The following is a 27,207-nucleotide window of genomic DNA, read 5'->3' as shown; positions in this document are numbered from 1 at the left end:
TACGATCATCAAAAGGGTATCCATCATTGAGAAATCTAGTGCCTGCTTACGATTCGCCTTACTTCATCATACCCAGTATCATCAATGACACTCGACCACTTTCCCCTCCCGCTGTCGCTGACTCCACGCCGCGGCCCCCTCATAGGAGCAATTATAGTCCATAAACTCGGCCGGATTCATCGCCACGCGCGTGGTGTCGGCATCGGTGGCTGGCCTCGCGACCTGGCGACTATAAGCCTGGATGGTAGAGGCGCGGTCGAAGCGACAGTCGAAGACCTCGCGAGTGACACGACTGACCTCATCCGCGCCCTTCAGATGGCGGCCGTCACGCTCAAACCCGGCAAAGAACGCGCCCAGAGCCTCGGCATCTTCGATGGCCTGACTTGCGCCCTGGCCCTGAGTGGGCAACATGGCATGCGCGGCGTCGCCGATGAGGATGACCCTGTCTCTGCACCAGGTAGGCAAGGGGTCAAGATCGCGCAGTTGCCAGAGCCCGACACCAGCAGCCAGACGCAGCGGCGTCTGGGCCCAGGCGGGGAAATCCGCAAAGGTCTGCAACATCTTATCGCGGTCGCCCTCCGTCGTCCAGCTCGTCTCGGCTGAGTCTTCATGCATGCGCTCATCGGGCACGAGCGCCACGACACCGTAGATGGAGCCGCGACGCGCAGGGCCCATGATCAAACGTCGGTCGCCGCCGATAACCATAGTCGTCTTCGGTAGACGAGGGTCAATTACCGCGGCGAACGCGGGCTCCCTAACCAAATCTGCCGTGGGAACCATCATGCGGTAGGCGCACAAACCCGTAGGCAGGGGCTCGTTGATCCCAGTCTTAGAGCTTTCCAGCACAGCGCGGCGCATCACGCTCTTGATGCCATCAGCGCCGATAACCAGGTGCGCGGTCAGCACCTCGCCGGACTCGAGCTGCACGGCGCCGCGGGCGCAGTCGCAGGCGCGCACACGGCTGGACACGCGGATCGAGGCGGCGCGGCCTGGGAACTCAGCGCCCGTGGCGCGGTGCTTGAGCGCCTCGTGCAGGTCCGCGCGGTGATAGATCATGCGCTCGGCGCCGTACTTCTCGCGCGTGCTCAGCGGGATGCGGTTCTGCAGGCGCCCGGCGAGATCGTAGACCTCGAAGGCCGCGTCCACCATCGAGCCTTGCGCGTGTAGCGCGGCCGCTAGGCCCCATTGGCCTTCGACGATCTTGGAGGCGTTGGGCTGTAGGGAGATGGTTGCGCCGATTTCGCGGTGCAGGGCGGATTGCTCGAGGATGAGGATTTCGCGGTCCTCGCCGCGGAGGGCGATGGCCTTGATGGGTTGGTTGTTAGTTGGTTTGCAGGAGGAAAGGAGGGAGAGGACATACGGCTGCGAGCCCGGCAATGCCGCCGCCGACGATGATGATCTTGAACGGTTCCATGGGGCCTTTGTGCGTTGTAGCAGCAGCAACAACAACAACAAAGAGATTGCCCCCCTCTCTGCAATGGGAAGACGCTTTATGAGAATATCTGCCTCCACCTCGGGACCTTCTTGTCTAGTATGTCCTGTGACCTCGGTGCTTCATCTCCGCCGAGGAGGGGCCGAGCGGGTGCTCGGGGGCCTCCGAGCCCTAACCTCGGCGGAGCTCGGGGGTGATTCAGTCAGCCTCAGTTACTGAACAGAGCACTTCAAGGAGGAAAGAAAGAATATATACTATACGTTCTCCATCAACCTGAATTCCCGTCTTACTGACCCATCAAACCGAACGACCATCAACACGAAGCCATCAACACGAAGCATACCTGAACAATAAACCCAACCCAATCATCAAAATGTCCACCACAACCACCACCACGGCATCCACAACTACCATCACCACCGAACCCCCCAAATCGAAATACACCGGCGCCAACCGCATGACCTTCGACGGCAACCCAACCTCCTACAACGACTTCCGCGACGCACTCAGCCGCGACGGCTACGCGGTGATCAAGGGCGCGATCCCGCGGGACCGGGCGGAGAAATACGCGGATGCATTTCTGGGATACATGGAGGGATTGTACGTTCGTTTCCTTCCCTCCGTCCTATTCCCAGCTAACTTGGTCCAAAAAAAAGCAACCTGGGATATGACCGGCATAACCCCTCGACCGTGCGACGGGACAAGCTACCCGTGCTCAACGAGAAGGGCATGATCCAGTCGTACGGGGTGACGCACGAGCAGTGGGTGTGGGATATCCGGGGTGAGGAGGGGGTGATTGAGGCGTTTGCCAAGGTGTATGACGATGAGGATCTGATTGTTTCGTTTGATGTGGTGAATGTTGGGTTTGTCAAGTCAGTTCTTCCCCCACACTTGGGTTATCATGAAGGTGCGGAAGCTAATAAGCCGGGAATATAGCCGCGAGGACCTACCTGAGAAGTATAACCCCCCTCCTCTACCCCTGCAACAGAACAGAATGCTGATAAGAAGCAGCAAACCCTGGCCACACCAAGACCAAGACCCCGCCAAACCCGGTTTCCGGTGTACGTATCCCACCCACCCCCAACCCCCCAAAAGCCCAGCATACCCACTAATAACCGAGAGTAGGCCTACAAGGCCTGGTGAACCTGCACCCGAGCGGCCCCAACGACGGCGGCCTGATCGTCTGCAAGGGCGGACACAACCTGAGCGCGCAGTTCCACGCGGAGATGGCGGACGAGCCGCGCATCCCGGCGTGGACGCCCGAGTGGTTCGGCTTCACGGATAACGGCATGAAGTGGCTGGCCGACCACGGCCTGCAGTGGGAGAAGGTGTGCTGCGACCCCGGCGACCTGATCGTCTGGGACTCGCGCGTTCCGCACTATAACGTCCCGCCGACGGGGAGCGTGGATCGGTTGGCGGTGTATACGTGCTATATGCCTGTCAAGGAAGCCAGTAAGGGGGATTTGGTGAGGAAGAGGGATGCTTTTGAGCGTGAGTTTCTCGCTTTATCTCTTGTGTCTTGTTGAGAGTGGTGGGTTCGGGGGATTAGGGCGGGTTGAGCTAACGTGTTACTTTACTGCTGCAGGTCGCCTGGGAACCACGCACTGGCCGAATGCCGTGCATGTGGCGCCGACGAATATCGCGACCAGAGATGGCAAGCCTTGTCCTGTTGCGCGGGAGAGGCCGGTGCAGGAGCCTGTGCTGAATGAGCGGACGATGAAGTTGACGGGGATTCCGTATTTGGAGGCTATGGCTTAGTTGGTTTATCAAGGGATTTGGGGGGTTGTTGTTTCTTTTGTCGGTGGTGAATGGTGAGCTGGTTGCTGGGAAGCTGAAAGACAGGGGGGGGGGGGTTCTCCCCCCAAAACGCTGGGTTCCCTGTGTTTGATTTTGTGAGGCTTGGTGATGCAATGCAATCATATTTCTGTGCTATGATGAGATTATAAGAAGTGTCAGGGGGTTTCCCCGGTTCTTCACATACTTATGACTGTTTTAAAAGTATCCTCTTTTATCGAGATGCTGAACAGAAAGAGGGGGGTCTCCCCCTGCCATATCCATTTGCTCAAATTGAATATGATACTGTGTGTATGAACACCTCCTCAAGAGTAGGTCAATTCATCAAGTATACTGCCGTGTATCATCATAAAAACCCGTCTAATCTATCACCTCCATATCATACACTAGTCTCGGGCGATTCGCCATACAACATCCAATTCCACAGCTCATCAACATTATACCCGGCGAACGGATAATACTGGTCCTCGAACCCATCCACCAACGAAACACCCCCCATAAGCCCCGGCGAGAACTGGCCCGCCCCGGCCAACGGCACCTCGGACCTCGCGGACGCAAACCTCTCTCGACGGAGGTCATCTTCGATCTGGTGCCAGGTGGTAGGCGTGATATCATCGAACGCCGACGGAGTAGGGAGCGAGGTCACGGGCTTCGCGGCTTGTGCATGGAGAGTCGGAGTCAGGGAGGAGTACGGCGGGGGTTTCTGTGCTGTGGCGCTCTGCTGGCTTGGTTTGCTGTGCGACTGGAGATAGGCGGATATCTGTTCGTACATGATATGTAGACCTATGCTGGTGAGGAAAGCTCGTCTGAGAAAACAAGAAAGGAAGGCGCGTACCCTCGACGAACCGCGGATCCGCGTCATGTTTCGACATCTGCACGCTCGTGTACCCGAGACACGCTTTCAGCAACTATGTGCCCAGTTAGCTTTGCAAGGTAAGAGAGGATGCGGTTGTTGACGGACCTGTAGGTCCATGGCTCGCAGCTTTGAGCCGGGATGCTTCATCAGGAATATTCCCAGTACAATGCACGCCAGGATGGATGGCCCCGCCGTGATGATCTGTGAGTCCGCCTCCCGCTCCGACAGCTCGATGCTCAACTTCGCAATCGCCCTGGCACTGTTTACACAGATCGACTCCCCGTTGCGCAGCCGGTGTTGCGACGGCTCGTTGGCGCAGTAACGCGTGACTTCGTCGTCGAAGGTCGCCGTCGGCGCGATCAGCGCGGCGCGGTGCAATGAGATCATCGCCTCGTGGTACTGGATGGCTAAGAAGGTGACATGGTGGAACTCTTCCTTTGGACAGAAGATATCATTACCCGGTCGTAGGTCTGACGGGATCTGGTTTGCCCACGAGAGCAGCTCCTGATCGAGACGGGCAGTATCCAGCAGGATCTGGCGGGCTGTCCTCGTCGTGCGGGGGTGATGATTGTAGATATGATGGCTGATGTTCCCCTGATAGTCAGCGAGCTGGACGTGCCAGCGCAGGAACCGGTCCTCAGGACGGAAGTCCTCCTCCGCTGGTTGGCACGGTTCGATGGAGATGGCCATCGGCCGGCCGGATTCCAGATGCATCATCTTCTCGAGAGACCAGCAGATCAGCCACACCCGACGGTGAATGTACTGTCTGCGCGCGGCTGCGCCACTGAGCCGGTGCAGCCCCAGGGTGTAGGCGACGCGGATCGCCATGCCCAGCGTTTGCCATGCCAGACCCTCCTTGTTGCGGCCGCGGTAGACAATTGTGAACAGCAACAGCGCCTGCACGGCGGGCAAGTACGGGATGGTGATGACATGTGAGAGTAAACCCGCCGCTGCGAGTAAATATCGGTCTCCGTCCTCCGTTTGTCCCTGCGCCAGCTCGTCCGTCCCCAGGCTCATTACCAGGTACACCGTCACGAGCCGGGGAATGTTTTCATGCGACAGATGTCGCAGTTCGGCCAACGCAGCCAGCTGCTCCACTCCGGCCTTCAGCCGCTCCACGTGAAAGATAGGGTAGAGCGGATGGATTCGCGACAGGAACGCTGTCAGATAGCGCTGTCGAACTTCCGAGTCCGGCAACTCGGGCAGTGATAGACACAGCGGGAGCTCTAATTCCTCTGCGAACCGCAACCCGTGGCGGAAAAACCCCGTCACCGGCTTCAGTCGCGCAGCCGTGAAGTATACATCTAGAGATTTAGCGAGACATTGCGAGCTGCTCCCGCCAAGGACTTTTTTGCGCTCACAGCCATCTTCCACACTGACGCCGTCGAAAGGGTGGTGAACCGGCGAGACCTCGTCTAGTGCTGCTGCTGTTGCTGCTGCTGTTAGCTGGCTGGTGGGTAGAGGACCGTCGCTTCTATGCGACAAGGGAGTGGCTTCTGCTTGCGGATGCACCTCATTACCTCGATGCGTCGTTTCTCCCTGCTGCGGTAGCTGCTGCTGTTCACCTCTCTCACTCGCATTCTCACTGCTCATCGCTGGTAAATCCAACCATTCTCGCAACCCCGTCACCCCAGGACGCTGGGGATCAGTGGTGACGCAGACCTGATTGCGGATGCGACAGTTCCGACACTTGGGATATTCGGCATCGCATTTGACCTTCCGCTGTCGACAGACATTGCAGGCCATGGACAGGCGCGGCCTCTTGGATGGGGGCGGTTTATCCATGATAACGAGCAATGCACGGCAGAGACAAAGGACAAAGGGAGAACCTGGGGTATGGCATGATCTGGTGGAGTGGAGGGAGCTGATAGTCCCGCAAGCATGGATCAGAAATGCGGGGTATGGAGTATGGGGGATCGTCGATTTGCAGCCTGGATGCCTGCCAGAATAGTTCCAGTCCACAGAATTGAAAGGTCACTGCAATTCCGCGCCCTCTGACTGGTCCCGAGGCTCATCCTCGCTCGGTTCCAATCGGCGTAGTTCTGGTGGGGCCGAGCCGAGGCAGCTACCTACTACCAAGTAGATACCTACCTTATCCTACTGTACTGTACATATACATCCTCAGCATCTATCCAAGTCGCGCAATATACTCAAATTAGAAGTAAGGGTATACACAAGCCAGACTCAATGGGCGACTAGCATTTATTTGACTGCCATGCTCTCCAAACTGGTCATCCGAACCTCGTTGACAGCGGGCATCTGCCTCCCCTTCCATTTCCCCTACACCAAATCAAGGCAGATCGATACTAAGCACATGGGAGGAGTGAAGCCGGAGAGGTAGGCTTGACGAATACTACAGAATCCTTCTTGCTCAATACTGATAGAAAGAAGGGAATACCCCGCCATCGGTCCATTCTTTCATCTCTATTGATAAATCTCGCCATACTGTGATAGCCACTGGCTCGAACTATCACCTCGCCATCGAGCACAAACGAGACGGGAAGCACGAGGTCGATGGACAATCCCAGTTTCGAGCTGCATTAAGCAGCTAGAAAAGAAGTCTTTCCGAACCGGGAATTGCCAATACGTGCCTTTCTGTGAACGGGGTCTGCGTCTACAGGACGGGTTGGGTTTGTTTTGGACTTCGGCTCGGAGGCACAAAGGAGTAACCTGAGAAGGAGCAGCTCTTACATTCATTGAGGGGGTACGGTGCGTTTTCTTTTTACTCTGCCGGCAAACTACCCTGCTTTTTTTGACACGTTTTGCGTTTCAGAAACGGCTGAATTGTATGGGGTACCGTGTTTCTGTGGATCGTGCTAACATCTGGGTCAATCTTTCGACTTTGTTAATTTCGAGAGCTTTGAGTGTGTGAGGTATCTATACTCAGAAACAAATCGCTGTTCAGATGTACATATCTTTAGTATGGCAACGACAGCTCTAGATTCACCTATATGAAGCAGTATCTTGATCTATGCTCGGCTCTCTGATATCAACAAGACCACCGACTCGGCAAACGCAGCTAAACTACCACCCAAACCAACAGAATCCGCCCACAGCCTTGAGTCGCTACTCTACTCCACATAGAACGTCGCATTGCCCCGGATATCCGACGAACTGCTACCAACCAGCACGGCGAACGCGCCAGGCTCGACAACATACTGCATGGACTTGTTCCACAGGCCGAGATCCTCGACCTTCAACTCGATATCCACCGTCTTAGTCTTGCCAGCGGGGATGACCACCTTCTCGAAGCCCTTGAGAGCGCGGTTCGGCACAACCACCGACGCGATCATATCCGAGACGTACACCTGCACGACCTCGGTGCCGTCGCGTTGGGAGTCGGTGTTGGTCACGTCCACACTGACGGTGACCGAGTCAGACGCAGAGACGTTGGTCTTGCTGAGCGTGACGGGCCCATATTTGAAGTCGACGTAGCTCTTGCCGTAGCCGAATTCGTAGATGGCAGTGGGGTCGCCCAGGGCGTACTGGGAGGCGAAGTCGAGGGTGCCGTTGGCGTAGACGTGGCCGGCGGGGCCTATGTTGCGCGCGGAGTTGAGGAAGTCGTAGTAGATGGGCAGGTCGCCGACGAAGCGCGGGAAACTGACTGACAGCTTGCCGGACGGGTTGTAGTCGCCGAACAATACGTCCGCGAGCGCCGCGCCGCCTTGCTCCGACGGGTAGAACTGCTGGATCAGACCGGCCGTCGAGTTGGCGATCCAGGTCACGTCTGTGACGGGCTTGCCGCTGGATAGGACCACGATGGTCGGCACGCCGGTGTCGGCGATCGCTTTGACCAGCGGGCCCTGGGCGCCTACGAGGGCGAGATTGTCGAGGTCAATGTGTTCACCGGTGCTGTTGACTTCGTTTAGGATATGTGAAAGGTAGAGAAGGGGGATAGGCCATTGTAAAGAATACTTACGTAGCGTTGTAACCGGACCAGAGCTCGGTTTGGTCGCGGCTCCAGGTGCCCACGACGACGACGGCGACGTCGGACTTCTTGGCCGCTGTGATGGCCTCGTCGAAGCCGGACTGATCGTTGCTCCAGCGCTCGCAGCCTTGGGCGTAGTTGACTGTGGCTTTATCGCCGACAGCAGCCTTGATGCCGTCCAGAGGCGTCACGCCACGGTACTGGCTCTTGTAGATGACGTAGTCTCCATACTGTAAACCGTTGGTCAATACCTTCGCCAAATCGTTTCGCAGAGGAAAACGGGGCCACTCACGTTCATGAAACCATGAGCCATGGGCCCAATGACCGCGATGCTGCCGCCCTTCTTCAAGGGAAGGGTCTTGTTGTGGTTCTCCAACAACACGATAGACTCCTTGTCCAGAGTCCGAGCAAGCTCGACCGCTTCCGAGCTGTGGATCAGCTCGTGCCACTGTGACTCGGGAGCAGCAGGGAAGGGATTCTCGAAGAGACCCATCTCGAATTTCGCCCGAAGGACACGCGAGACAGCGGTGTCGACGGTCTCAATGTCGAGCTTGCCGGACTCCACAAGCTCAGGGATCTTCTGGAAGTTGCTGCACGTCATCAGTATACAGACACGACTCGAACACTAGGTCACTCACAAAGAGCCACCGCCCATTTCAACGTCATTGCCGGCAGGTAGCGCCTGCAGAGTAACCGATTCCATGTCGATTGGGGAGCTTCGGCAGAGCTTGAAAGCCGTGCAGAGTCGATCAGTGCCACCGGCATCGCTGAAAACCCAGTGCTTAAAGCCCCATTCTTCTCTGAGAATCTTCGTCAAGGTGAACCAATCGGCTACAGCTGGAATGCCGTCGTAACTGGACATCTGTAAGCAAGGTGTTCGGCTAGTCAATGAATTGAACTCACGAGTGATATGCGCTCATGACACTCCAGGCACCGGCATCGATGATAGCGCGTTTGAAAGAGTGCAGCCAGCTACATCAGCGTCAGCACGATTCGTCAAGACAGTCGGACATACACACGTGGTACGAAGATATCGTTCTCCTCCTTGAACCGGTGCGGTATTCAATCCCTGCTCAGGGGCACTGAAACCCACGAAATGCTTGACGGTGGCCGAAACATTCAGACTCTGCAGGCCCTTCACGTAGTTATAACCAATCTCGCCAGCAAGATACGGGTCCTCGGAGTAGGTTTCTTCGACCTATGAGATTGCTGTCAGCATTTAGCGGGAGGGATATCAAGAGAATCTGCTTACCCGACCATATCGCAGTTCCCGAGCCAAATCAACGACAGGAGCAAATAGCTGATTGACACCAAGAGCGAGAGTCTCCTGACTGATGATCTTGGCCATCTTGTAGACCAACTATAACCCATCCGTTTAAACTGCAGCCCTCAAGTATTCATAGACGTACTTACCTCGCGGTTGAAAGAGCACCCATATGCAATGGGTGAATTGAAGATCGTGGCATTCTCGACCAAGAACCCATGAATACCTATAGCCGTCAGCAAGGACATTCTCCCCACCAGGTAAATCACAGCAGGCCCTACCTTCCGTCTGAACAAGCGCAGGAATCCCAAGCGTCGTGTTATGAATCAGGTAGTCCTGCGCATGCTTGATGTTGGTTACCATCCAATCCCATGGCACCGCATATCCAACTACAACCCAGTCAGCCTGTCCTGCCACCAAGCCAAGCACTACAAAAGATCCTCTTACCATAGAACCCTCCAGCCTTCAGCTCCATATTCGCGACCAGACCCGTGTAGTTGAACTCTCCGGTCGTAGTATTCATCCAGTTCGAGAGATCACCTGTAGCACTTTACAATCAGATCATCTGAGGTCACCAATTACAACCACCACCGACGAATGAGGGGGTCATTACCTTGCAGCAATTGTGCAGTCTTATCGTGGATCGTCATCCGACCCAGGAGATCAGTGACACGATCTTCCACCGGTGCATTGGGGTTCTTGTAGAGCGGTGTCGAGCCATTGTTCGCGGCCGCCAACCCGACGCAGAGATGAAGGAGCGCAAGGCCCTTAGTGAGCAAGCTGACACCCATCTTGCAGAGAGTGAGAGGGAGGGCTAGAGAAATCCACAAGTCGACTCTCAATCCAGTCCCAGTTCTCTTCTGAGCGCAAAAGACAAGTAAGGCGTCAGTTTTGAAAACCGTACTCCGTCTAGGCGAGAGGCACAAGGGCGGTATTTATACTCCTTCATCGCGTGGTCGGTGGTCGGGGTGCTCAAGGATTCAATTGCAGCGGAGTCCCGGCAAGAACAGGGAAGCCAAAGCAAACGTCACTGGGAAATCGAACAAGTCCGCAGAAGGAGACTAGTTTAGGCTGCTCAGACAGTCGGTTCGGAGATGAGAGCCAGCTGCGATGCATCCCTAGTCTGAACCAAGACTGTGGAAGCAAGAAGGCGAAGACGAATGATTGCCGCGAATACAATGGAGCAATGGCAATTATTGACGTTGAATGGTCCGGCCCGACGAGCCAGAATAGATTGATGATGGAGCCATCAATTTCCCAGGGTGATATTCACGGCTAAATTGCAGGTGGGGAGAGGATGAAAAGATGAGGGGTTGTCGACCAGGATAGATTAAGCCCGGGGGAATTGCCAGGGTCTGCCCAGTCTTTCCGCCTATCGACAGTCTCGCTCTGCTGCAGCTTGCCTGCGCTTTGCATGACTAGTTCTTCGACTAGATCCGATATTTCAACTCAGTCGTATGAGCTGTCATTCAGTCAGTCAGTCCACTGTAATTGTGGGCAACCGTCATTTCTGCCATTTGACTAGATGCACCCTATTATACAGAATGGACTTCCTCCACTCGCCCGCCTCGATCGATGATCACACACTGCTAAAGTCTATTAGAACACCTATATAGTGCAAGGAGATGCGGATGCTATCTGACATTATCTTCCGCCCGTATGTTACTCGAAAACAAAAGTATGTACTAACTAACAAGTGGTGAGGGACTCAGCCACCTGACGAGAGACCGCTCCCAACCTACACCTGCGCGTCAGACTCGGGCCCCCGCTGGGCTTGGGCTTGACTGCCCTGTGCCCCGCTACTGCTGTCAACTACTTGGTCTTCCGCCAAAGGTGAATTGACGGGTCCCTTGTTGGCACCGGGTTTGTGGAGCACACCGCCGAGCCAGGCCAATCCTCCGCTCCACGAATCACTCAGGCTTCGAAGTCGCGAAAGCGAAGCAATATCCTGGGGCTTGGACGTCCTTGATGCATCATCGGATTCGAGCGCAGGAGTGGAAACGCCGACAGTCACGGGAGCCGTAGAGAGCTCACCCGTAGAATGAAGCCGGCCGTCTGACAGCGGAAATCGAGGGTTCAGGCCCACACTAGCACCTCCATCCAAATCACGAATGGGTTGGAGTGTTCCCCCGTTTGCATTTCGACTGGACCCTTCCAATACTGTCGTACTCAGCTGCCTCTTCCGGCCGATGCGTCGGCCGATCCTCCGACCTTTGTTGGGGCTGATTTCACCACGGCGGAGTGACTCGGCAACCACTGCACTGAAGCCAGATGAGATTGCCGGGAGAAGAGGACCGGGTGAGAAATTAGAGATGGAGTTACGAAGTCTGCGTGCTGGTGGGGTCTGGGGGACCACAACACGCTGGACATTCTGTTGAGGTCTCTCGGTCGCTGCGGCAGTGGGCGTACCTTGCGGTTCATAATCCTCTGCGCCAGGAGCTGGGGGGAAGCGAAGCAGGAACGGTGATTCATGTGTGTTCTGCCCACGCTCTTCAGGGGGTGTGGAGGGACGGTGAATTGAGGCTGAAGTTGATCCGCGGGACTCAATCCACGGGTTTCTAAGAAGCGAACTGGGATGTACAGGTGAGGTGAGCTCATCGGAGCGGCGAGATGTCGATTCGGCGACAAGAGAGCCCGTGGGTGATGATGGTGCAGCAGACAAGACACCACGGGGAGTGGGTAGGTTGTCATCCACATCCTCGAGGCCGTGGCTGAGAAGTGACCCTGACGGAGAGTCCATACTGCCATCCTGAAAGTTGCGGAGTGTCCGTCCCGGCCTATGCACTTTGGCTTGCGGAGCTGGAGGTGGCGACAGATCGACATTGTCATGATAGCGCTCGCCCGCCAGCAGGCCGATCGCCTCTTCTTCGTCGTCAACCGAGAAAGAGGACTCGGTGTCGCTGCGAACTCTGCCACTGGTGATGAAGTACACTCCCAAGAACGTCAAGAGACAGCCGCCCACAAACTTAGTTGCTCGCTTGGCCGTGAAAGCCTCAAAATCTCGATATAGGATGGCGCTTCCGATGATGACGGAAAGGGTGAAAAGCACAAACTGGGTCGGAATCACCTGGGTGGAATCGAAGCGTTGCAGAGCTCGGTTGATGTAGCGAATCTGCATTACTGCGCTGAACGCGAGGATGAATACGAGGAGATACGTGACGGGAAACGTGATAACATGCCAAAAGGTGAATGTCAATAGAGACGAAACACCTTTCGTGGACAAAGCAGTGTAGCCGCCTGCATAAACAACATGAGCAATCATTGCAAGAAGCACAATGGACAAGAATGGACATACCATATAACGCAACCAAGCCCACATCAATCAAGATTGTGCTCGGCCCATACTTACGACTCGCCCACATCAGCCCAACAATCAACGCAGCCGTGAGACCTAGGTAGAGCTCAAACTCCCAGCGTGTAATCATGACCCAGATATCGTGCGGGCCGATTTTCTCCTCCGAAGACGGCGCACTGATTACCACGATCACTGCGCCCGCAATGGAGATGAGAACACCCCAAGCATCACGTTGCCGGAACTTCTCCTTCAGCATGAAGGGCGCAATGACACAGTTCGAGATCAACGCGACCACTCCCAGGGGGGACACGATCGACGCAGGCGCGAACCCATACGCCATGAAGTTTCCCACCTCGCCCACCGACATGAGCACGATTCCGACCCACCAGTAAGGGGATCGAAGGTAGGATTTGCGGCCAGTACGGCGCTCGCCCTCGTTCTCCGGCCGCACGGTGTTGTCGGACAGCATGGAGTCCCGCATGTAATCTCCGGAGTTGTCATCATCGTCGCGGTACCGCTGACTCCGTCCGGAACGGGCGTGCGCGTCCTCTGGTATAAAGTCCGGGGATTCATCCCTGTAACGACCCTGAGGAGGGACCCGGTTGCGCCCTCGGCCGACTTCACCATCACCTAGATCGGGCTCATCGACTGTTCCATAGAGACTCGCGTCGTCCTGACCTTGGTGAGCGCGTTTCCAGTGCAGTTCTTTCTGTAGCTTGTCCTGCTCCCATTCCCGATCGATACGGATGTGCGCGTAGCGCTGGATGTTGAGCGCCAGAGAAATTAGCACATTGCCAGCCAGCGCGGTCACTATGCCAATCAGGGAGGACCATTCGTGCATGCCACCCGGCTCTCCACCATCACCTCTGCCGCCATCGTATACGGGGGTCGTAGTCGGGGAAGGTAATAGCTGAGACGAGGAAGGCAAGTTATGGGGTAGGGCGGTGGGCGTCGGAATGGCGGAAGACACGAGCGCGGTGAGCAGACCTGCTGCCAGGGGCATCTCCCGCATGTGCTCCATATGCAATGGGCTTTCGGGCGTAAGGGGGCCCGGGAAAAGCGGGAATGTCGAAAATGAGGATTGACGCTTGAGGGACGGAGATAAGACAAGGCGGAAGCCCCAAATGCTATGCGGAGAATCACCAAACCCTGAGTGTGCAGGAATACCGAAGCTTTTCGCTGTCTGCTATCGCCGAAAACAAATATTCAAATAGGCTCGTAACGCAAGGCCAGGATCTCAAGTCACTTCACCAAAGTTGCGCTGGTGATGAATTTCCTGAGCCGTCGTTCATGCTTCTGAGAACCACCGCATGCTGGATTTAGAACCCCTAATCTTCGTTGTCGTTCAAGAGCAGGGGGGTATGGATGGAGTCGCTTGTTGGACAAAAGGATTGACCAGGGAAATAGCCAGAGTCCCAAGTTAGTGGCGTGTCAATGATGAGGATCAGATTCTCAAGAGGGTGTGGTGGAGGAAAGAGTCGATCGAGCGATCGGAGGAAGAGTCGGTTGGTTTGATTTGGTTTGTTCGGGGTTGGGAGGAAGAGGGAAAGGAAAGATGCCGAGCGAACCGACAACAATGAACTAAGTTAAATAATTTATCCCCTTAATCCAGGACGTGAGCAGTCACACGTGCAGCTACCAAGGAAGCTAAAGATGAGGAGGATCATAGCCTCTGTTCAAATACTACATCCTTATACTTCTACTTCTATGTCAAGCAGTCATTGGCATTTCTTACACCGCGATCCGAGGAATGAGGCGGCGCCTGTTCTTTCTCCGCTCCCTCCCTGTCGGTCCAACGTCATCAAGCATGAACTGGTTCAAGTTTTGGTCATCCTACATGTAAACACGTCTATGACTCCGAATTGAAGGATCTCCGAAGTCGTCTCCACTTGACCATGGTATCTTTTCCGGTCTTATTGAGGTTTCCGTTGCACACCTTAAACGCCATCGGGATATAAGAAATATACAAGTATTGCCAGAGATCTCCCAAAAGAGACTGCGGTCGCAACGACCGATGGAACTAGCAAGCAAAACACGCCTTACCGTCTACCTCCGTGCCCGCTTTTTATCTGGCTTCTGGTCTTCATCATCGCTAATGTCCCGATAGATGGGCGTGGGCTGTGTTTCCTTCCAGGCCTTCGTAAAGATCGGATCCTTTTCGGCCTTGTCCGCATACTTCAACAGGGCCTCCCGAGGATCTTCATCCCGCATGGAACTGAGAGGGATGTTCTCCCGGATATGTTTTTCATCCGGTTGCGACTTGGCAAATGGAGTCGCCGCTGGCATGTGAGGTCTTCGGGGATCCTTGGGACGTCCTGAAGCCGTCAATCCAATGGTCGGATGGCGGGCAGACCAAGTAGATGAGCTGTAGTGGGGGACACCGTTCGATCCTACCACAACAGAATCTCCGGAGATGCCCTGGCTGAGATCCATGGTGAGACTAGGGTCGTCATCGATGTGGCGGCGCTTCGGAGCCTTAGACATGACTAAGGCTGCACCCTTCGTCGACATGTTCGGGTTATAGAGAACATGCGTCTCGGCGTTCGCAGAGCCGGTGAGAATCTGGTTCATCTTCTCGTGCCATAAGACACTGATGACAGGGGATCCGGGAGTAATTGGTGTAACAAGCTCGGGCTTCAGCGTAGCAGGATTCAAAATATGCAAGTGGCCAGTTTCAGAGCCGGTAAGAACATTTGCCGAGGAGGGTGAAAAGATAATGTTCGACGTCGAATAGCGAGAATTGGACGGGTGAGAGACGGTCGTGATCGGCTTCTTGAACTTCCTCGTGTCCCAGAGCTTGATCGTGTCATCTCCGCCTTTAGTGACTACCAACCTGCCGTCGGAGCTGATGGCGATGCCGCTCGTCCAGGTGTCTCTTGTATGAGCATCCCGAACCTCACCACTCGGGCGAGTGAATGGCCCATCACCACCCCACATCATCAAGCTTCCATCAAGAGCCGCACCGATGAGAACATTGGAACCTCCCTGTTTAGGCGAACCCCAAGCGACAGCCGTCATTTTGCTCCGACCAGCGGATCCAGCCATCCTGGATTTATGCACAATGACTTCTCTCTGCGTCCTGCCTACATTCGCATCCCAGATGCGCACCGTGCTGTCTGTGCCAGCCGTGGCGCACAAGTTCTCGTCGGTCGGGCTCCATGCTCCGCTCGTCACCTCCGAGATATGGCCCTTGGTATTATGGAGATCCCTCAAGTACATATCACCCTTGACGAACTCGGTAACCGTATCACCATCGCGATTCAGAATCCTCGGCTGCGCGGTAGCGGAGACGACCATCACGTAGGTCGGGGCCAGAGGGTTAAAGGCAACGTAGTGTACGGCGTGCGCTTCTTGGGCGGCGGACTGTTTCTTCGCGGATGGGTCGACCGACTTGAAGGCGCGGATAGTCGACGGCGTCATGGAAGCGAAGTCGTGCAGTTTAATCGTACAGTCCGTGGAGCCGGTAATCAATCGTGACCCCGAGGGGTCAACCGTCAATGTAGTCACCGCGCGGTCGTGGGTCTTGAGTAACATCTCGTGGGAGACGGGAAACTCGTCCTCGTCGTCTTCTGAATCGTCGTCGGAGTCGGAATCGTCGCTCCCATCATCACTGTCGGGTTTCGCCTCCCTTTCCGCTGGCTCAGGTATGGCCTGCGCCTCGGTAGCGGCATCGCTATTCGATTGCGTCTGCTCGTTGTCGCTGTCGATTTTCGCGGCAACTTCGGTGCGCTTGGTGCGATCAATCTGAGTGCTCACGTCGGTTTTCTTCTCCTGCCGGCCAAAGCTGGTCGGGAAGAACTTCTTGAAAGCGTCCTCGTCGAATCCCTCCATTTTGTCGAATTGATGACCTGGATTGCAGGATGGGAAACGATGACTTCAGATGGCGACCCAGGCAATGCTCCTACTCTATGGAGAGTTTGTATGATTTGTCTTGTTTGCTTTGTCAAACACGTGGTGATAAGGAGCATTGTCTCTGATAACAACCATGACGTGACGCTCCGCAGTGAGCATGGCTTCTCACAGAATTGTAGTCGGATTTTGCAAATTATAGACGTGTGATTTAAAGTGTTTGTCAGAGCATACACTACTATCTTTTGCCTGATTGATACAATAGAAACCTATAGACCAGATATCACTTGTCGAGCTAATATAGATCTAAATACATCACCAATCATGCGCGCCTACAAGTACAATCCCTCCACCGGGCCACCGTCCTGCTTGGTCTTCATGATGCGCTCCCTGGCAGCACGGAAGTCATCCATCTGCACCCTCATCCGGCGTTCTCTCAAAGCCATCAAACCAGCCTCAGTACAAATGGCCCGAATGTCAGCACCAGAAAGGTCATCCTTCTGGTTAATGAACTCATCCAAGTCGACATCGTCACCCAACGACATCTTCGACGTGTGCAGAGTGAAAATCTTCTTCTTAGTGTTTTCTGAGAGATGGTCAGTATGAGAGCTCATTCAATCGAACATCAATAGTAAAACTTACGGTCCGGGTTCTCAAAGAGAATCTTTCGGTCGATACGTCCGGGACGGATCAAGGCAGGATCCAGAGTCTCAATCTTGTTGGTAGCCATGATGACCTTGACATCACCCCGGTCGTCGAAACCATCCAGTTGGTTGAGAAGCTCAAGCATGGTACGCTGGATTTCTCGCTCACCACCGGACGTGGAGTCATAACGCTTCGTACCAATAGCATCAATTTCGTCAATGAAGACAATGGACGGGGCGTGCTCGGCGGCAACCTGGAAGATCTGTCGAACCAGGCGGGGACCATCTCCGAGATACTTCTGGATCAGCTCACTACCAACGATACGCAGGAAAGTGGCACTGGTCTGATTGGCGACAGCCTTGGCCAGCAGAGTCTTTCCGGTACCCGGAGCACCGTAAAGGATGACACCTTTAGGGGGCTTGATGCCCATCTCCTCGTACAACTCAGGGTGGAGCAACGGAAGCTCGACGGATTCCCGGACCTCCTGGATCTGAGTCTCGAGACCACCAATATCTGCGTACGACTCCGTGGGCGCCTTGTCGAGTTTCATCACGGAGACGAGCGGGTCGGACTCCTCGGTCAACACACCAACCACGGAAACCGACTTGTGGTGCAGGAGGATACTGGCACCCGGTTCGAGCAGATCCTTATCGACGAAAGACATGATGGAGACGTAATACTCTGGCCCAGTGGCGCTGGAGACGATGGCGTGGTCGTCATCGATCAACTCTTCCAGGTTGCCGACGCCCATAGGGCTACCTCTCATGTCATCGACCCGGCTCCTCTCATCTGCATTTCTGTCCGTGATTTCGAGGTCGCTCCGGCTAGCGGTATCCAGAGCAGCCTGAGCCTTGGTCTTGCGCAGACGCTCCATGTTCTCAACGTATTCTTCTTCTAGCAGGAGGTGATCGTGGACCCGCTGCATGCGGAGGTATCGTAGTTTACATCGTGAGGTCGGGAAGATATCGGGAAGCTTGGAAGCCGTACTCGGGCCGGCAGCCTTGCGCTTCTTGCGTCCGAGACGAGTCGTAGGGGGAGGGGGTGGTTCATATCTGGGCTTATCCTTCTGTCGAGGAGTATTGGTAAGCCAAAGTATAAGGACTTTGAGCATAAGGATGGATGTACCTTCTTATCCTTGTCGTCTCTTCCATCCCCACCGGGGCCTCCGCCGATGTTGGACTGCTGGTTACCCTAATCGTTCAGATAGGTTAGATGGGGGACGTCACGAGCCGTCAAGCGCTGTGAACGACAGCAAGGGTTGGCGACATACCATAGTCCTAGAGTTTTAAGACACAGGGCAGGTAGTAAGTAGAAGAATCAATTGCCACTAGAGGTAATGGTCTTGAATGCAAGGTATGGGGGAGGGTGGAGAAGGGGGCGCAAAGCGAGATGGATGAAGGTGATGGCAGAGGATGGAAGGCGTGAAGCTGACGAGATGAGCAGCAGCAGCTGGGAAGCTGTCGTCGCCATCCGTTCCGGCCTTGGCGCTGCGGCCACCAACGCATCACCGCCTCACGTGACATTGAAGCATTGCCTCGAACTTCGGCCTGAGCGCTCAGGCCTGTATACTCGGGGCCACTGCGTCAGCCAATGGATGGTCAGGAACATACCTTGCCTTCCCAAGTGTCTTGTCTACCTAGGTAGGTTACCAATATGGCAATTCGTTCTATCACGCACTTCATCTTGCGTTAAGCAAAGTTGACTTTCATTCACAAGACAAGTCTACTGAGTATAGCAAATTACAGAATCAAAAATCTCTCCCGAAGCCCGTCAGCAGCGTACCATTAGCTGTGTTCCAACCTTGCAAGCTTTATCGCCGGCGAGCGCTTACGCCCCACCAATACTTGCGATCCCCTCATTTTCCTCGCCAGTTCCCCGCCAGATTAGGTGAGGCTGCAACTGCTCGATCTTTGCTTTTTCTTCTTCCTTTTATATCTCTGCTTCGTGTCGCTCCGGCTGGACCCTCTTGGGAAATCGCCACTGTTCTTAGGCCGCCATAATCTGAATTCTCATTACATAGTCTCGTCTTTGTACATGCCTAGCAAGAAGATCTGACCCTTCTTGGCTCCTCTGACGGACTATAACACGTTTCCTACTGCTGAACCCGTCGCGACACCTCGTACCACCCTCAAGCTATGGCTTCCAACCGGTCACGCCGGATCGCTAAGGAGATCGCCGACATTCACGCAGACACGCATTCGCAGATCACCGCGGAGCCGATAGGCAACGATGACGATATCACACATCTTCGCGGGTCCTTTCCTGGTCCGCCAGGCACGCCGTACGAAGGTGGAACATATGCAGTGGACATCAAGATCCCCACCGAGTATCCGTTCCGGCCACCAGTGATGAAGTTCCACACCAAGGTCTGGCATCCTAATGTCAGCAGTCAAACGGTGAGTCTTGAAGCTGAGGAACTTGGGGCACATGACAAGTATTGCTCACACTTGCTGTCTCATACAGGGAGCTATCTGTCTAGACACTCTATCAACTGCTTGGTCGCCGGTCCTGACCATCAAATCCGCGCTCCTCTCGCTGCAATCCTTATTGAGCACGCCGGAACCCAAGGACCCGCAAGACGCAGAGGTCGCCACAATGCTGTTACGCAACCCGAAAGAGTTCAACCGGAAGGCCCAGGAGTGGGCGATAATATATGCGGGAGCGCCTAAGAAACACGCCGGGGAAGGCAGTGGTGGTGCAACCGACGAGACCCTGCGAGAGTTAGAGCTCAAGTCCAAGGCAGAACAGGAGAAGGAGGACCTGGCCAAGTACGAAGGATCGTTTCGATACCGGTGTACATCCCTGCTAATCGTTTCTGAATAGGTACGACGGCTATAACAAGGACCTGATCGACCGCTTCTGCAGCATGGGCTTCGACGTCGACCGCGTGGTCGCTGCTTTCAAATATTATGGTATCGACCGCATGGATGGCGAGGATTATGAGCTGGAAGAGGCGTATATGGGGGATGTCACTGCACGGCTGCTGGGTGAGCCATAAACGAGGCTTAGACAGACAACACGACAGACAATTCCGGTCCGATGGAGGGAGAGTGGTTGTTTGGCATCGCTTTATCGTCAAGATTTGAGATTATGTTGTTCGATCGAGCGCTTTGTTTCTCATTTTGGACTCTTTCATATATCCCACTTTTCCACTCATGTGCGTTAATTAGCATCTAATGTTTCAGTTAGCAGTTAGCCAGAAGACATGTGAATCTAAGCCATTTTCTCTCGTATGAAGCCAAAAAAATGAAAAGTAATGTGTAAAACAAGTGGAGTGGTTGGCTGAGGGGTGCGTTTGCGATGCTATCGATAAGCACGTGGATCAGCGCCGTCGTCTCCGCCATCTCCAACTTCTCCGACGCAAATCCCTTTCACACGCCGCAGCTTCCAACCATGCGACAAGCCCACGGTCACCACTCATAATCCTCACCAAGCCTCACAGACCCGAAGAACCTCCTCAACTCTAAACCCTTTTTGCGCAAGACACCTCCCCTTACAAGACGCGCAGTTCGCCGTCCAAACAACCGCCACCATGATCGAAGACGACTTCTACCGCACCTCCTCGCAGTTCCGCCTCTGGTCCTTCACGGCCGCGTCCCTGAAATCCTTACGAGCGACCACAAACTCCGTAGCCAGTGACCGGGTACGAGCCGCGATCCGCCGCGCACAAGAGGCACGACGATCGGCCACATCGTCCGCGACAGGCACGCCGGCGCCGGACGGGGACGCCGGCGGCAGCAGCAGTAAAGCAGAAGAGAAACCCATCGAATGCCTGACGCCAGAGGAGGAGCAGCAGACGGTGAGCTACTACTGCGAACAGATCATCCAGCTAGGGGAGAACTACAAGCCGCCGCTGCCGACGATAGTGAGGGTTCGTGCTCTGCCGTCTCCCAAACCCAAACCATTCCCCGGCCCAGAACTAATCACGGAGAAACAAAAAGGCAACAGCAATCCAATACCTCCGCCGCTTCTACCTCACGAACTCCCCAATGACCTACCACCCGAAACAAATCATGCCATGTGCGCTCTTCCTAGCAACAAAGACAGACAACTACTACATGTCCCTGCGGCAATTCGCAGACGGGGTACCGGGGGACGCAACAGCAGAGGACATCATCGCGCCCGAGTTCCTAGTGATGCAAAGCCTGCGATTCACGTTCGACGTGCGGCACCCGTTCCGGGGACTGGAGGGCGGGATCATGGAGCTGCAAGCCATGGCGCAGGGACAGGGGACAGCGGCGCCGCATTTCAGCGGGAGCCAGACGGCGGCCTCGCTACAACAGGGCCTGCTTGCCCTACCGCCAAACCCAAACCCCTCCGCCTCATCATCATCGAATCTAACAGACCGAATCGCCAGAGCCCACCACACAACCCGCGAACTCCTCAAAACTGCCGCCCAGATCACGGACGTCTATTTCCTGTATACCCCCGCGCAGATCTGGCTCGCTGCGCTGATGCTCGCGGACCGTCCGCTGGCGGAATTCTACCTCGGTACGAAGGTTGGCGTGGCTGATGATGATGGGGCGCAGCAGGAGAGTCCCCTCGCCGCTCTCCGGGTGAAACTCCGTCTCACACTTAATGATTGTGCTGCGATGCTGCAGGCGTATAAGCCTCTGGCTTCGGATCCGGATCAGATGAAGACCCTCCGGAGAATCATCGGGAAGAAGCTGTATCATTGTCAGAATCCAGAGAAGGTGAATCTGGGCGCGGGCGGACAGAAGCGCATCCCTGCCGCCGCCGCGGCGGCAGCAGCAGCGGCAGGTGTGGATTCCGGGACGTCGGGGAGTGAGATGGAGAGGTTGGCGAAGAAGCGGAAGTTGGAACAGCAACCGCAGCAGAGCAAGGATATCTTCGGGGGGGAGTTGGTGATGCAGAGGACGAAGGAGCGGTAGCAAGATAGGTAGCTATGTATATATGATTGATATCGGGTTCTCTAAAAATTGCTTCTTGGAATATGATCACTTGGAAGCGAGGGCCAGGTTCAAGCATTAATAATATCATATGCTTACTACTACTCCTATTCAAGTATGCTTTATGGGCCTCTGACTCTGTATCAGAAACAGCCAACTCTATAGTACTAGGTGGGTAGGTCCAAAGCACCAAATCTACAGACTACCCAATTGGGTGCAGTGCAAAGCACAGGACTACCAAAACTAAACGTCTTAAAGAATAAATTCCTAACCTCAGGACACCAGTGTCTCAAGGAAACCGAAACAGTCTATAGCGAGTACGAGCATCGAAGTATGAAAGAAGAAGACATATCAAATTCCACCCTCTCAAACGCTCAAGTCTAAGTAAGGGGGGGTGGAAAGGTATGAATGAGATGGAAAAAACACAGGGCCATCTAAAAACACGAGTAAAAAAAAAAAGAACAAAGAAACACCCAAATAATGAGCAGGTGATATCTCCAGGTGGTATTTTAGGCAAAACGGGATAATCATCAACACACATGTATCCCCTCACATTCAGGATTGGTTCATTCCTCCTGCTGCGAGAGAGAAGATAAGAAACTTTTCTCCCCTTCTTCTGGTTTTGCTAGTTCCTGCCTCTGCATACAGCCTTACTGTATAGAGACCATTTCTTTTTTCCTGTCTTGATATTTTGTTCGTTTCTGAGCATTCCATTCGTAACAAAAACAAGAAGCACACATCATAGGGATATGCTTCATGCTCTTTAGACAGCACCCTGGTCGATCATCTTCTTGCGGAGGTAGTTCTTGTACTGTCCGATGGTACCATCCCAGCGGGTGACGGTCTTGTGCTCGCAGACCATGATATCCTTGGCGATCTTGTCGAGAAGACGGAAATCGTGGGACACGACCACGACACCACCGCTGTAGGCGTTGATGGCGTCGGCCAAACTGTCGATGGTGGGGATATCCAGACCGTTGGTAGGTTCGTCCAGCAGGATCATGTTGGGCGACTCAATGGCCAAGAGAGCGAAAACAATACGACTCTTCTGACCCTCGGACAAAGTGCCCATCAGGGCAGTCTGGGCCTCACCACTCAGACCGTAGCGGCCGAGCTGCTGGCGCCAGTACTGGTAGTCCTGGGACTTCTCGGGGAACTTGTCACGGACAAACTCCAGGGAAGACTTGGTCAGGTCCAGCTGCTCGGCGGAGTGCTGGCTGTACATGCCGAGCTTCAAGTGGGTGTGACGGCTGACGCTACCACCGATGGGGCTGAGCTTGCCGGTCATCAGACGGAGCAGAGTGGACTTGCCGACACCGTTGGGTCCGACCAGCGCGGTACGGGAGTCCATGTCGACACCGAAGTCGAGGTGCTCGTACAGGGTGTCGTCCCAGTTGCCAGAGTAGGAGAAGGAGACATCATCGAAGGACAGGACGGGAGGGGGCAGCTTCTCGACGTCAGCGAAGCGGAAGCTGAAGACACGGTCGGGGATGACAGGCTGGATGAAACCGTCGGCCTCCATCTTGTCGAGAATCTTCTGACGGGACTTGGCCTGGCGGACCAAGTTGGCGTAGGTACCGGCGGAGGCGATGAACTTCTTGATGTGGGCAATTTCTTCCTGCTGCTTGTTGTAGGCCTTCATCTGGTTCGTCTCCTGTTCGGCACGGGTCTTGTGGTACGAGTCGTAGTTACCACCATAGTAGAGGAGCTGCTTCATGCGCATATCGATCATGTTGGTACAGACACCGTTCAAGAAATCCATGGAGTGGGAGACCAGGATAAGGGTGCGCTCCCACTTCTTGAGGTATTCTTCCAACCACACACAGGCCTCGAGATCCAAGTGAGCCGTGGGGTCGTCAAGCAGGAGGAGAGAGGGCTTGACGAAGAGGGCCTTGGCAAGGGCCACACGCATACGCCAACCACCGGACATGTCCTTGGTCTTCTTGTGAATGGTCTGCTTGTTGAAACCCAGACCCGTCAGGATCAAGGAGGCACGCGTGTGGAAAGTCGAGGGATCCATCTTGTCCATACGCTGATCATGGCGTTAGTTACATGTTGCCGTTGAAGATACGGAGTTACTTACGTCGTAGAGATCCTCCAGGATAGGGCTGTCGGGACCCTGCACCTCCAAGATCTCTTCGGCCTGCTTCTCCATGCGGTCGAGCTGATTCTGAGCCTCGGTAACGACCCACTCAAGGGCACCGAGTTCGGTGGGAGGAGCACCCTCGTTCAGAAGGTAGATATCGATGTGCTCGGGGATGGGAAACTCGCGAGTGGCGATGGACTTAAGGATGGTGGACTTTCCACATCCGTTCTCACCCAAGAGACCGTAACGGCGACCGAAGTTCAGTTCGAGGGTGGAGTCGGTGATGAGGACCTTGCCGTGGAACACCAGGGAAGCGGATGTGATCTTGACGTCGCGAGAGGCCTCGAGGGAGGAGAGGACACCAGTGGTAACACGATCAGACAGACCGTGCTTATCCATCTGCGCAGTCAGCTTCTCAACCTCCTTCAGCTTGTCGGCGGAGGTGGCAGGCTGGTCCTCGACGGGCAAAGGGTTGCCGTCACCATCGAGCATGGGGGTCTCGTCACCGGGGGTAGAGGTACCCTTCTTGGACTTGAGAGTCTTCTTCTTGCCGTCATCGCCACGCTTGGCCATACGAGCAGCTTTGGAAGCAGACACCATTTTGACGGATTTTTTGTGTGTTGGTTAGAAGAGGGGAGATGAGGAGAGGGGGAAGATCGTGAAAGAGGGCGGGAAGAGAGAGACGAAACCAGTCCGTGAAGAGGAAGAGTGAGGAAGAGGGAAAAAAAGAACTTGACAAAGGTGGATCAGTTCCAGCGGCGGGGTGAGAAGGGAGGGAGAGAAGAGGGGCGACCGAAAGCCTTCTGAGTGGGGGAAGGTTCCTTGGATAGCCCTTATCGATAGCTAGTGGACTCTGAGCACAGGCAATGCTTGTCCTGAGGGCCCAGAACAAACCGAATGCAAATTAACAGAGAATACACAAGGGTATATGAAGTAAAGAGTAGGTGTGCTCTGATTGAAGCCAGAGAGACAATAGGGAGAAATAATGAGAAAAGACGAGGGATGAAGAGGTAAAGGAGATGAAGGATGGATAAATGAAAGACGCAACCTCCGTCAGAGATTTGAGTTGCCTCGAAAATTCCTTCAGTGGGTTCTGCCCAGCCAGCCTGTCATTGGCCTGTCGACGTCACCGCACGGGTCCGTGGCGCTGCCTTGCCTGATTGGGCATCCACTGTCACGTGCTATCGAGCCTTATGCCCAAGGCATTTCCCGACAATGGTCAGCAAACGGTCGCCGACACCTGAGGCCTCGATCCACCCGACAGCATCGGATTGCTAATAGGGAAGGAAGCAAGCTTGAAACCTTTCTAGGCCCGCAATATGCTACTCCATCATCTAGGAACACCATGCGCACCGATCCTAGCATCGCCCTGGGATTCGGACCCTCTGTCAGAATACCATCATAGGCTCTGACTACACACACCGCTGACGATAACATCCCACCCTCCTGGGTTGGCTTGGCAATCGGTCGATTCTACTTGACTACGACCTCGTCATGATAAGCAGCAACCTACTTCTATGCAGTCGAAATTCACTATGTACAGGCAGAAAAAGGGCTTCTATAATGAGCCACCATGCTCTATGCCGTCTAGGGTAATCGTTCGCTAATGCTCCGCAAGAGCTTCATCTCCGCTTCCGAGATCGAGAACTGGTTCGGCAAAATGATCTTGCCCGATTCAATGAGGACCTGCCTCGGATCACCAGAAAAAACATCCTGCGTGGTGGCCGTCTCAAAGCTGGCTCGGATGCTATCCCCGCTTTCCGTGTCACTCTGCTTGGGGCGCGCCAGAGATACCGGAGTCCACCAGTAGATTGGAAACCGACGCTGGATGTTATTGATCAAGAGTGCCACCGTCTGCATTAGGATACTTCCCAGGAGCATCACAAGAATCATGGCCCAGCCCACATCGGCCGATTGTGTGACCGACAACAGCGCGGTTGCTCCGGCAGGTGGGTGCACGGTATTCGTGAGGACCATGATACACGTGGTGAGAGCACAGGCCAAAGCGCCACCGACTTGGGGCAAGGATTCTGCATGAGCATTTAAGGCCCAAAGCTTGGAGATCCCTATGCCCACAGTGCTCGCAATGACCTGGCTGATGACAGCGTTTCGTGGCTGAGCAAAGGGCGACTCGATGGCTGAAAACTCCAGTACTGCGGCAGCGCCCTAGGAGATCGTTAGTCCTAGCCAGTTGACCGGGTTGAGGGCAAGACGCACAAAACTGGCTACGATGATCGGGGCATTGTGGTGCTCGAAGAGCGGAACATGCATCGAAGCCTCCGCGACGACGAGCACACCGCAGAACACCCCTATCAAGGTCCAGAAGGCCACGACCAGATTCCCGAGCGGTTTTGGAGCTTTTTCTCGGTATCCAAAGAAGCGCGAAACTGGCCGAGGCATATACCGCCAAGGCGGAGGCGGAAGAAATGGGTTCAAGAAGGCATCGATATCCACATGAAATCGAGAGAAGTCGATACTCTTAAGCAGGGACGGCCGAGACGGCGGAGCATACGTCTCCTGGGCTGTCATGGTAGCCACCTCGGCCAAGACGGACGATGCTTATTCCTGTGTCGGTTAGAACCAAGGACAATCCTTTGAATTTTGAACTGAAGAACAGTGTCGTAAAAGGGCATAAGTCACGAGGATACTCCGGACTAGCGGATGCTCGTGCACGTCTGCTCGGTCCAGAGACTGCGAAGGAAGAGGAACTTGCTCACTGGCACAGAGACAGAGCAGAAAACAAGCAAAGAGTCCATCATGATGCAAGGCAAACCCGACGGGTCCGGATCAGGGGGGCACTGGGGGAAATACTTGCCTGGCCTACGTGGTGAGCAGCGACTCAGTATAAGCGGAGCGAGCGCATTGAAACCGCCGTGCATCAAGTGGACACCGCAATTTGGCGTTGCTGGGTCTGTGGAGGGAAATCTGAGCCCATATTAATAGGCATCAGGGCTGAGGAGATCGGAGAAGAGGAAACACGCAAAAAGAAGAAGAAGAAGATCTTTCGCATTCATTTGGGCCGGTCAGCAGCATCTCCGCGGAAAAGAAGTCTTCAGCTGGTGAGAAGACCAGCGGAATTGCAGTGCCCAGAGCCAACTGACTGGGGTTGAATTCTTTGGGTCAGTCATGGGGGGTTTCTTTGGGTTAT

The 27,207-nt window shown here is 54.8% G+C and overlaps 11 protein-coding genes across 11 annotated transcripts; 3 read left to right on the top strand and 8 right to left on the bottom strand.

Annotated features, from left to right (window-relative positions):
• Positions 1-2: 2 nt before the first annotated feature.
• Positions 3-1,414, bottom strand: BO97DRAFT_441835 (2-polyprenyl-6-methoxyphenol hydroxylase; the record flags this gene model as incomplete). Its single annotated transcript, XM_025698205.1, has 2 exons — positions 3-1,305; positions 1,361-1,414. 2 exons carry the CDS (start codon positions 1,412-1,414, stop codon positions 82-84), a joined length of 1,278 nt encoding a protein of 425 aa, XP_025553573.1. The 3' UTR covers positions 3-81.
• A 63-nt stretch (positions 1,415-1,477) lies between these two features.
• On the top strand, positions 1,478-3,298 carry BO97DRAFT_284755 (phytanoyl-CoA dioxygenase). Its single transcript, XM_025691098.1, has 6 exons — positions 1,478-2,032; positions 2,089-2,304; positions 2,369-2,389; positions 2,444-2,493; positions 2,558-2,923; positions 3,018-3,298. The coding sequence occupies exons 1-6, from the start codon at positions 1,806-1,808 to the stop codon at positions 3,188-3,190; spliced, it is 1,053 nt and encodes a 350-aa protein (XP_025553572.1). The 5' UTR covers positions 1,478-1,805; the 3' UTR covers positions 3,191-3,298.
• Positions 3,299-3,605: 307 nt separating this feature from the next.
• On the bottom strand, positions 3,606-5,867 carry BO97DRAFT_469223 (uncharacterized protein; the record flags this gene model as incomplete). The annotated part of the gene is made up of 5 exons (XM_025699821.1): positions 3,606-4,009; positions 4,062-4,134; positions 4,188-5,069; positions 5,103-5,602; positions 5,669-5,867. The coding sequence occupies 5 exons, from the start codon at positions 5,865-5,867 to the stop codon at positions 3,606-3,608; spliced, it is 2,058 nt and encodes a 685-aa protein (XP_025553571.1).
• Positions 5,868-7,153: 1,286 nt separating this feature from the next.
• BO97DRAFT_340785 (putative beta-glucosidase) lies at positions 7,154-10,065 on the bottom strand (the record flags this gene model as incomplete). Its single annotated transcript, XM_025691613.1, has 11 exons — positions 7,154-7,934; positions 8,002-8,240; positions 8,303-8,600; positions 8,649-8,864; positions 8,914-8,982; positions 9,030-9,208; positions 9,263-9,370; positions 9,424-9,500; positions 9,556-9,663; positions 9,722-9,814; positions 9,888-10,065. The coding sequence occupies 11 exons, from the start codon at positions 10,063-10,065 to the stop codon at positions 7,154-7,156; spliced, it is 2,346 nt and encodes a 781-aa protein (XP_025553570.1).
• A 947-nt stretch (positions 10,066-11,012) lies between these two features.
• BO97DRAFT_341013 (DUF803 domain membrane protein) lies at positions 11,013-13,590 on the bottom strand (the record flags this gene model as incomplete). Its single annotated transcript, XM_025691619.1, has 2 exons — positions 11,013-12,511; positions 12,570-13,590. The coding sequence occupies 2 exons, from the start codon at positions 13,588-13,590 to the stop codon at positions 11,013-11,015; spliced, it is 2,520 nt and encodes an 839-aa protein (XP_025553569.1).
• A 625-nt stretch (positions 13,591-14,215) lies between these two features.
• On the bottom strand, positions 14,216-18,500 carry BO97DRAFT_469220 (26S protease regulatory subunit 4). The gene is made up of 5 exons (XM_025699820.1): positions 18,334-18,500; positions 18,189-18,254; positions 17,061-18,129; positions 16,780-17,004; positions 14,216-16,417 (listed from the first exon to the last, which is right to left on the bottom strand). The coding sequence occupies exons 1-5, from the start codon at positions 18,334-18,336 to the stop codon at positions 14,616-14,618; spliced, it is 3,165 nt and encodes a 1,054-aa protein (XP_025553568.1). The 5' UTR covers positions 18,337-18,500; the 3' UTR covers positions 14,216-14,615.
• Positions 18,501-18,722: 222 nt separating this feature from the next.
• BO97DRAFT_387007 (E2 ubiquitin-conjugating protein UBC1) lies at positions 18,723-20,281 on the top strand. Its single transcript, XM_025693567.1, has 3 exons — positions 18,723-19,459; positions 19,527-19,831; positions 19,887-20,281. The coding sequence occupies exons 1-3, from the start codon at positions 19,199-19,201 to the stop codon at positions 20,059-20,061; spliced, it is 741 nt and encodes a 246-aa protein (XP_025553567.1). The 5' UTR covers positions 18,723-19,198; the 3' UTR covers positions 20,062-20,281.
• Positions 20,282-20,447: 166 nt separating this feature from the next.
• BO97DRAFT_476707 (TFIIH complex kinase subunit CCL1) lies at positions 20,448-21,955 on the top strand (the record flags this gene model as incomplete). Its single annotated transcript, XM_025700496.1, has 2 exons — positions 20,448-20,934; positions 21,005-21,955. The coding sequence occupies exons 1-2, from the start codon at positions 20,596-20,598 to the stop codon at positions 21,953-21,955; spliced, it is 1,290 nt and encodes a 429-aa protein (XP_025553566.1). The 5' UTR covers positions 20,448-20,595.
• Positions 21,956-22,217: 262 nt separating this feature from the next.
• Positions 22,218-22,625, bottom strand: BO97DRAFT_284636 (uncharacterized protein). The gene has a single exon (XM_025691097.1). The coding sequence runs from the start codon at positions 22,512-22,514 to the stop codon at positions 22,263-22,265; it is 252 nt and encodes an 83-aa protein (XP_025553565.1). The 5' UTR covers positions 22,515-22,625; the 3' UTR covers positions 22,218-22,262.
• Positions 22,626-24,775, bottom strand: BO97DRAFT_284635 (ATP-binding cassette family ATPase ARB1). Its single transcript, XM_025691096.1, has 2 exons — positions 24,057-24,775; positions 22,626-24,005 (listed from the first exon to the last, which is right to left on the bottom strand). The coding sequence occupies exons 1-2, from the start codon at positions 24,657-24,659 to the stop codon at positions 22,737-22,739; spliced, it is 1,872 nt and encodes a 623-aa protein (XP_025553564.1). The 5' UTR covers positions 24,660-24,775; the 3' UTR covers positions 22,626-22,736.
• Positions 24,776-25,578: 803 nt separating this feature from the next.
• Positions 25,579-27,005, bottom strand: BO97DRAFT_404326 (HPP family protein). Its single transcript, XM_025694953.1, has 3 exons — positions 26,875-27,005; positions 26,277-26,624; positions 25,579-26,225 (listed from the first exon to the last, which is right to left on the bottom strand). The coding sequence occupies exons 2-3, from the start codon at positions 26,586-26,588 to the stop codon at positions 25,647-25,649; spliced, it is 891 nt and encodes a 296-aa protein (XP_025553563.1). The 5' UTR covers positions 26,589-26,624; positions 26,875-27,005; the 3' UTR covers positions 25,579-25,646.
• Positions 27,006-27,207: the final 202 nt, after the last annotated feature.

The sequence above is a fragment of the Aspergillus homomorphus genome (genome assembly GCF_003184865.1).
Source record: "Aspergillus homomorphus CBS 101889 unplaced genomic scaffold BO97scaffold_9, whole genome shotgun sequence".
Taxonomy (NCBI): domain Eukaryota; kingdom Fungi; phylum Ascomycota; class Eurotiomycetes; order Eurotiales; family Aspergillaceae; genus Aspergillus; species Aspergillus homomorphus.
This window is presented reverse-complemented; position numbering and strand designations above follow the sequence as displayed.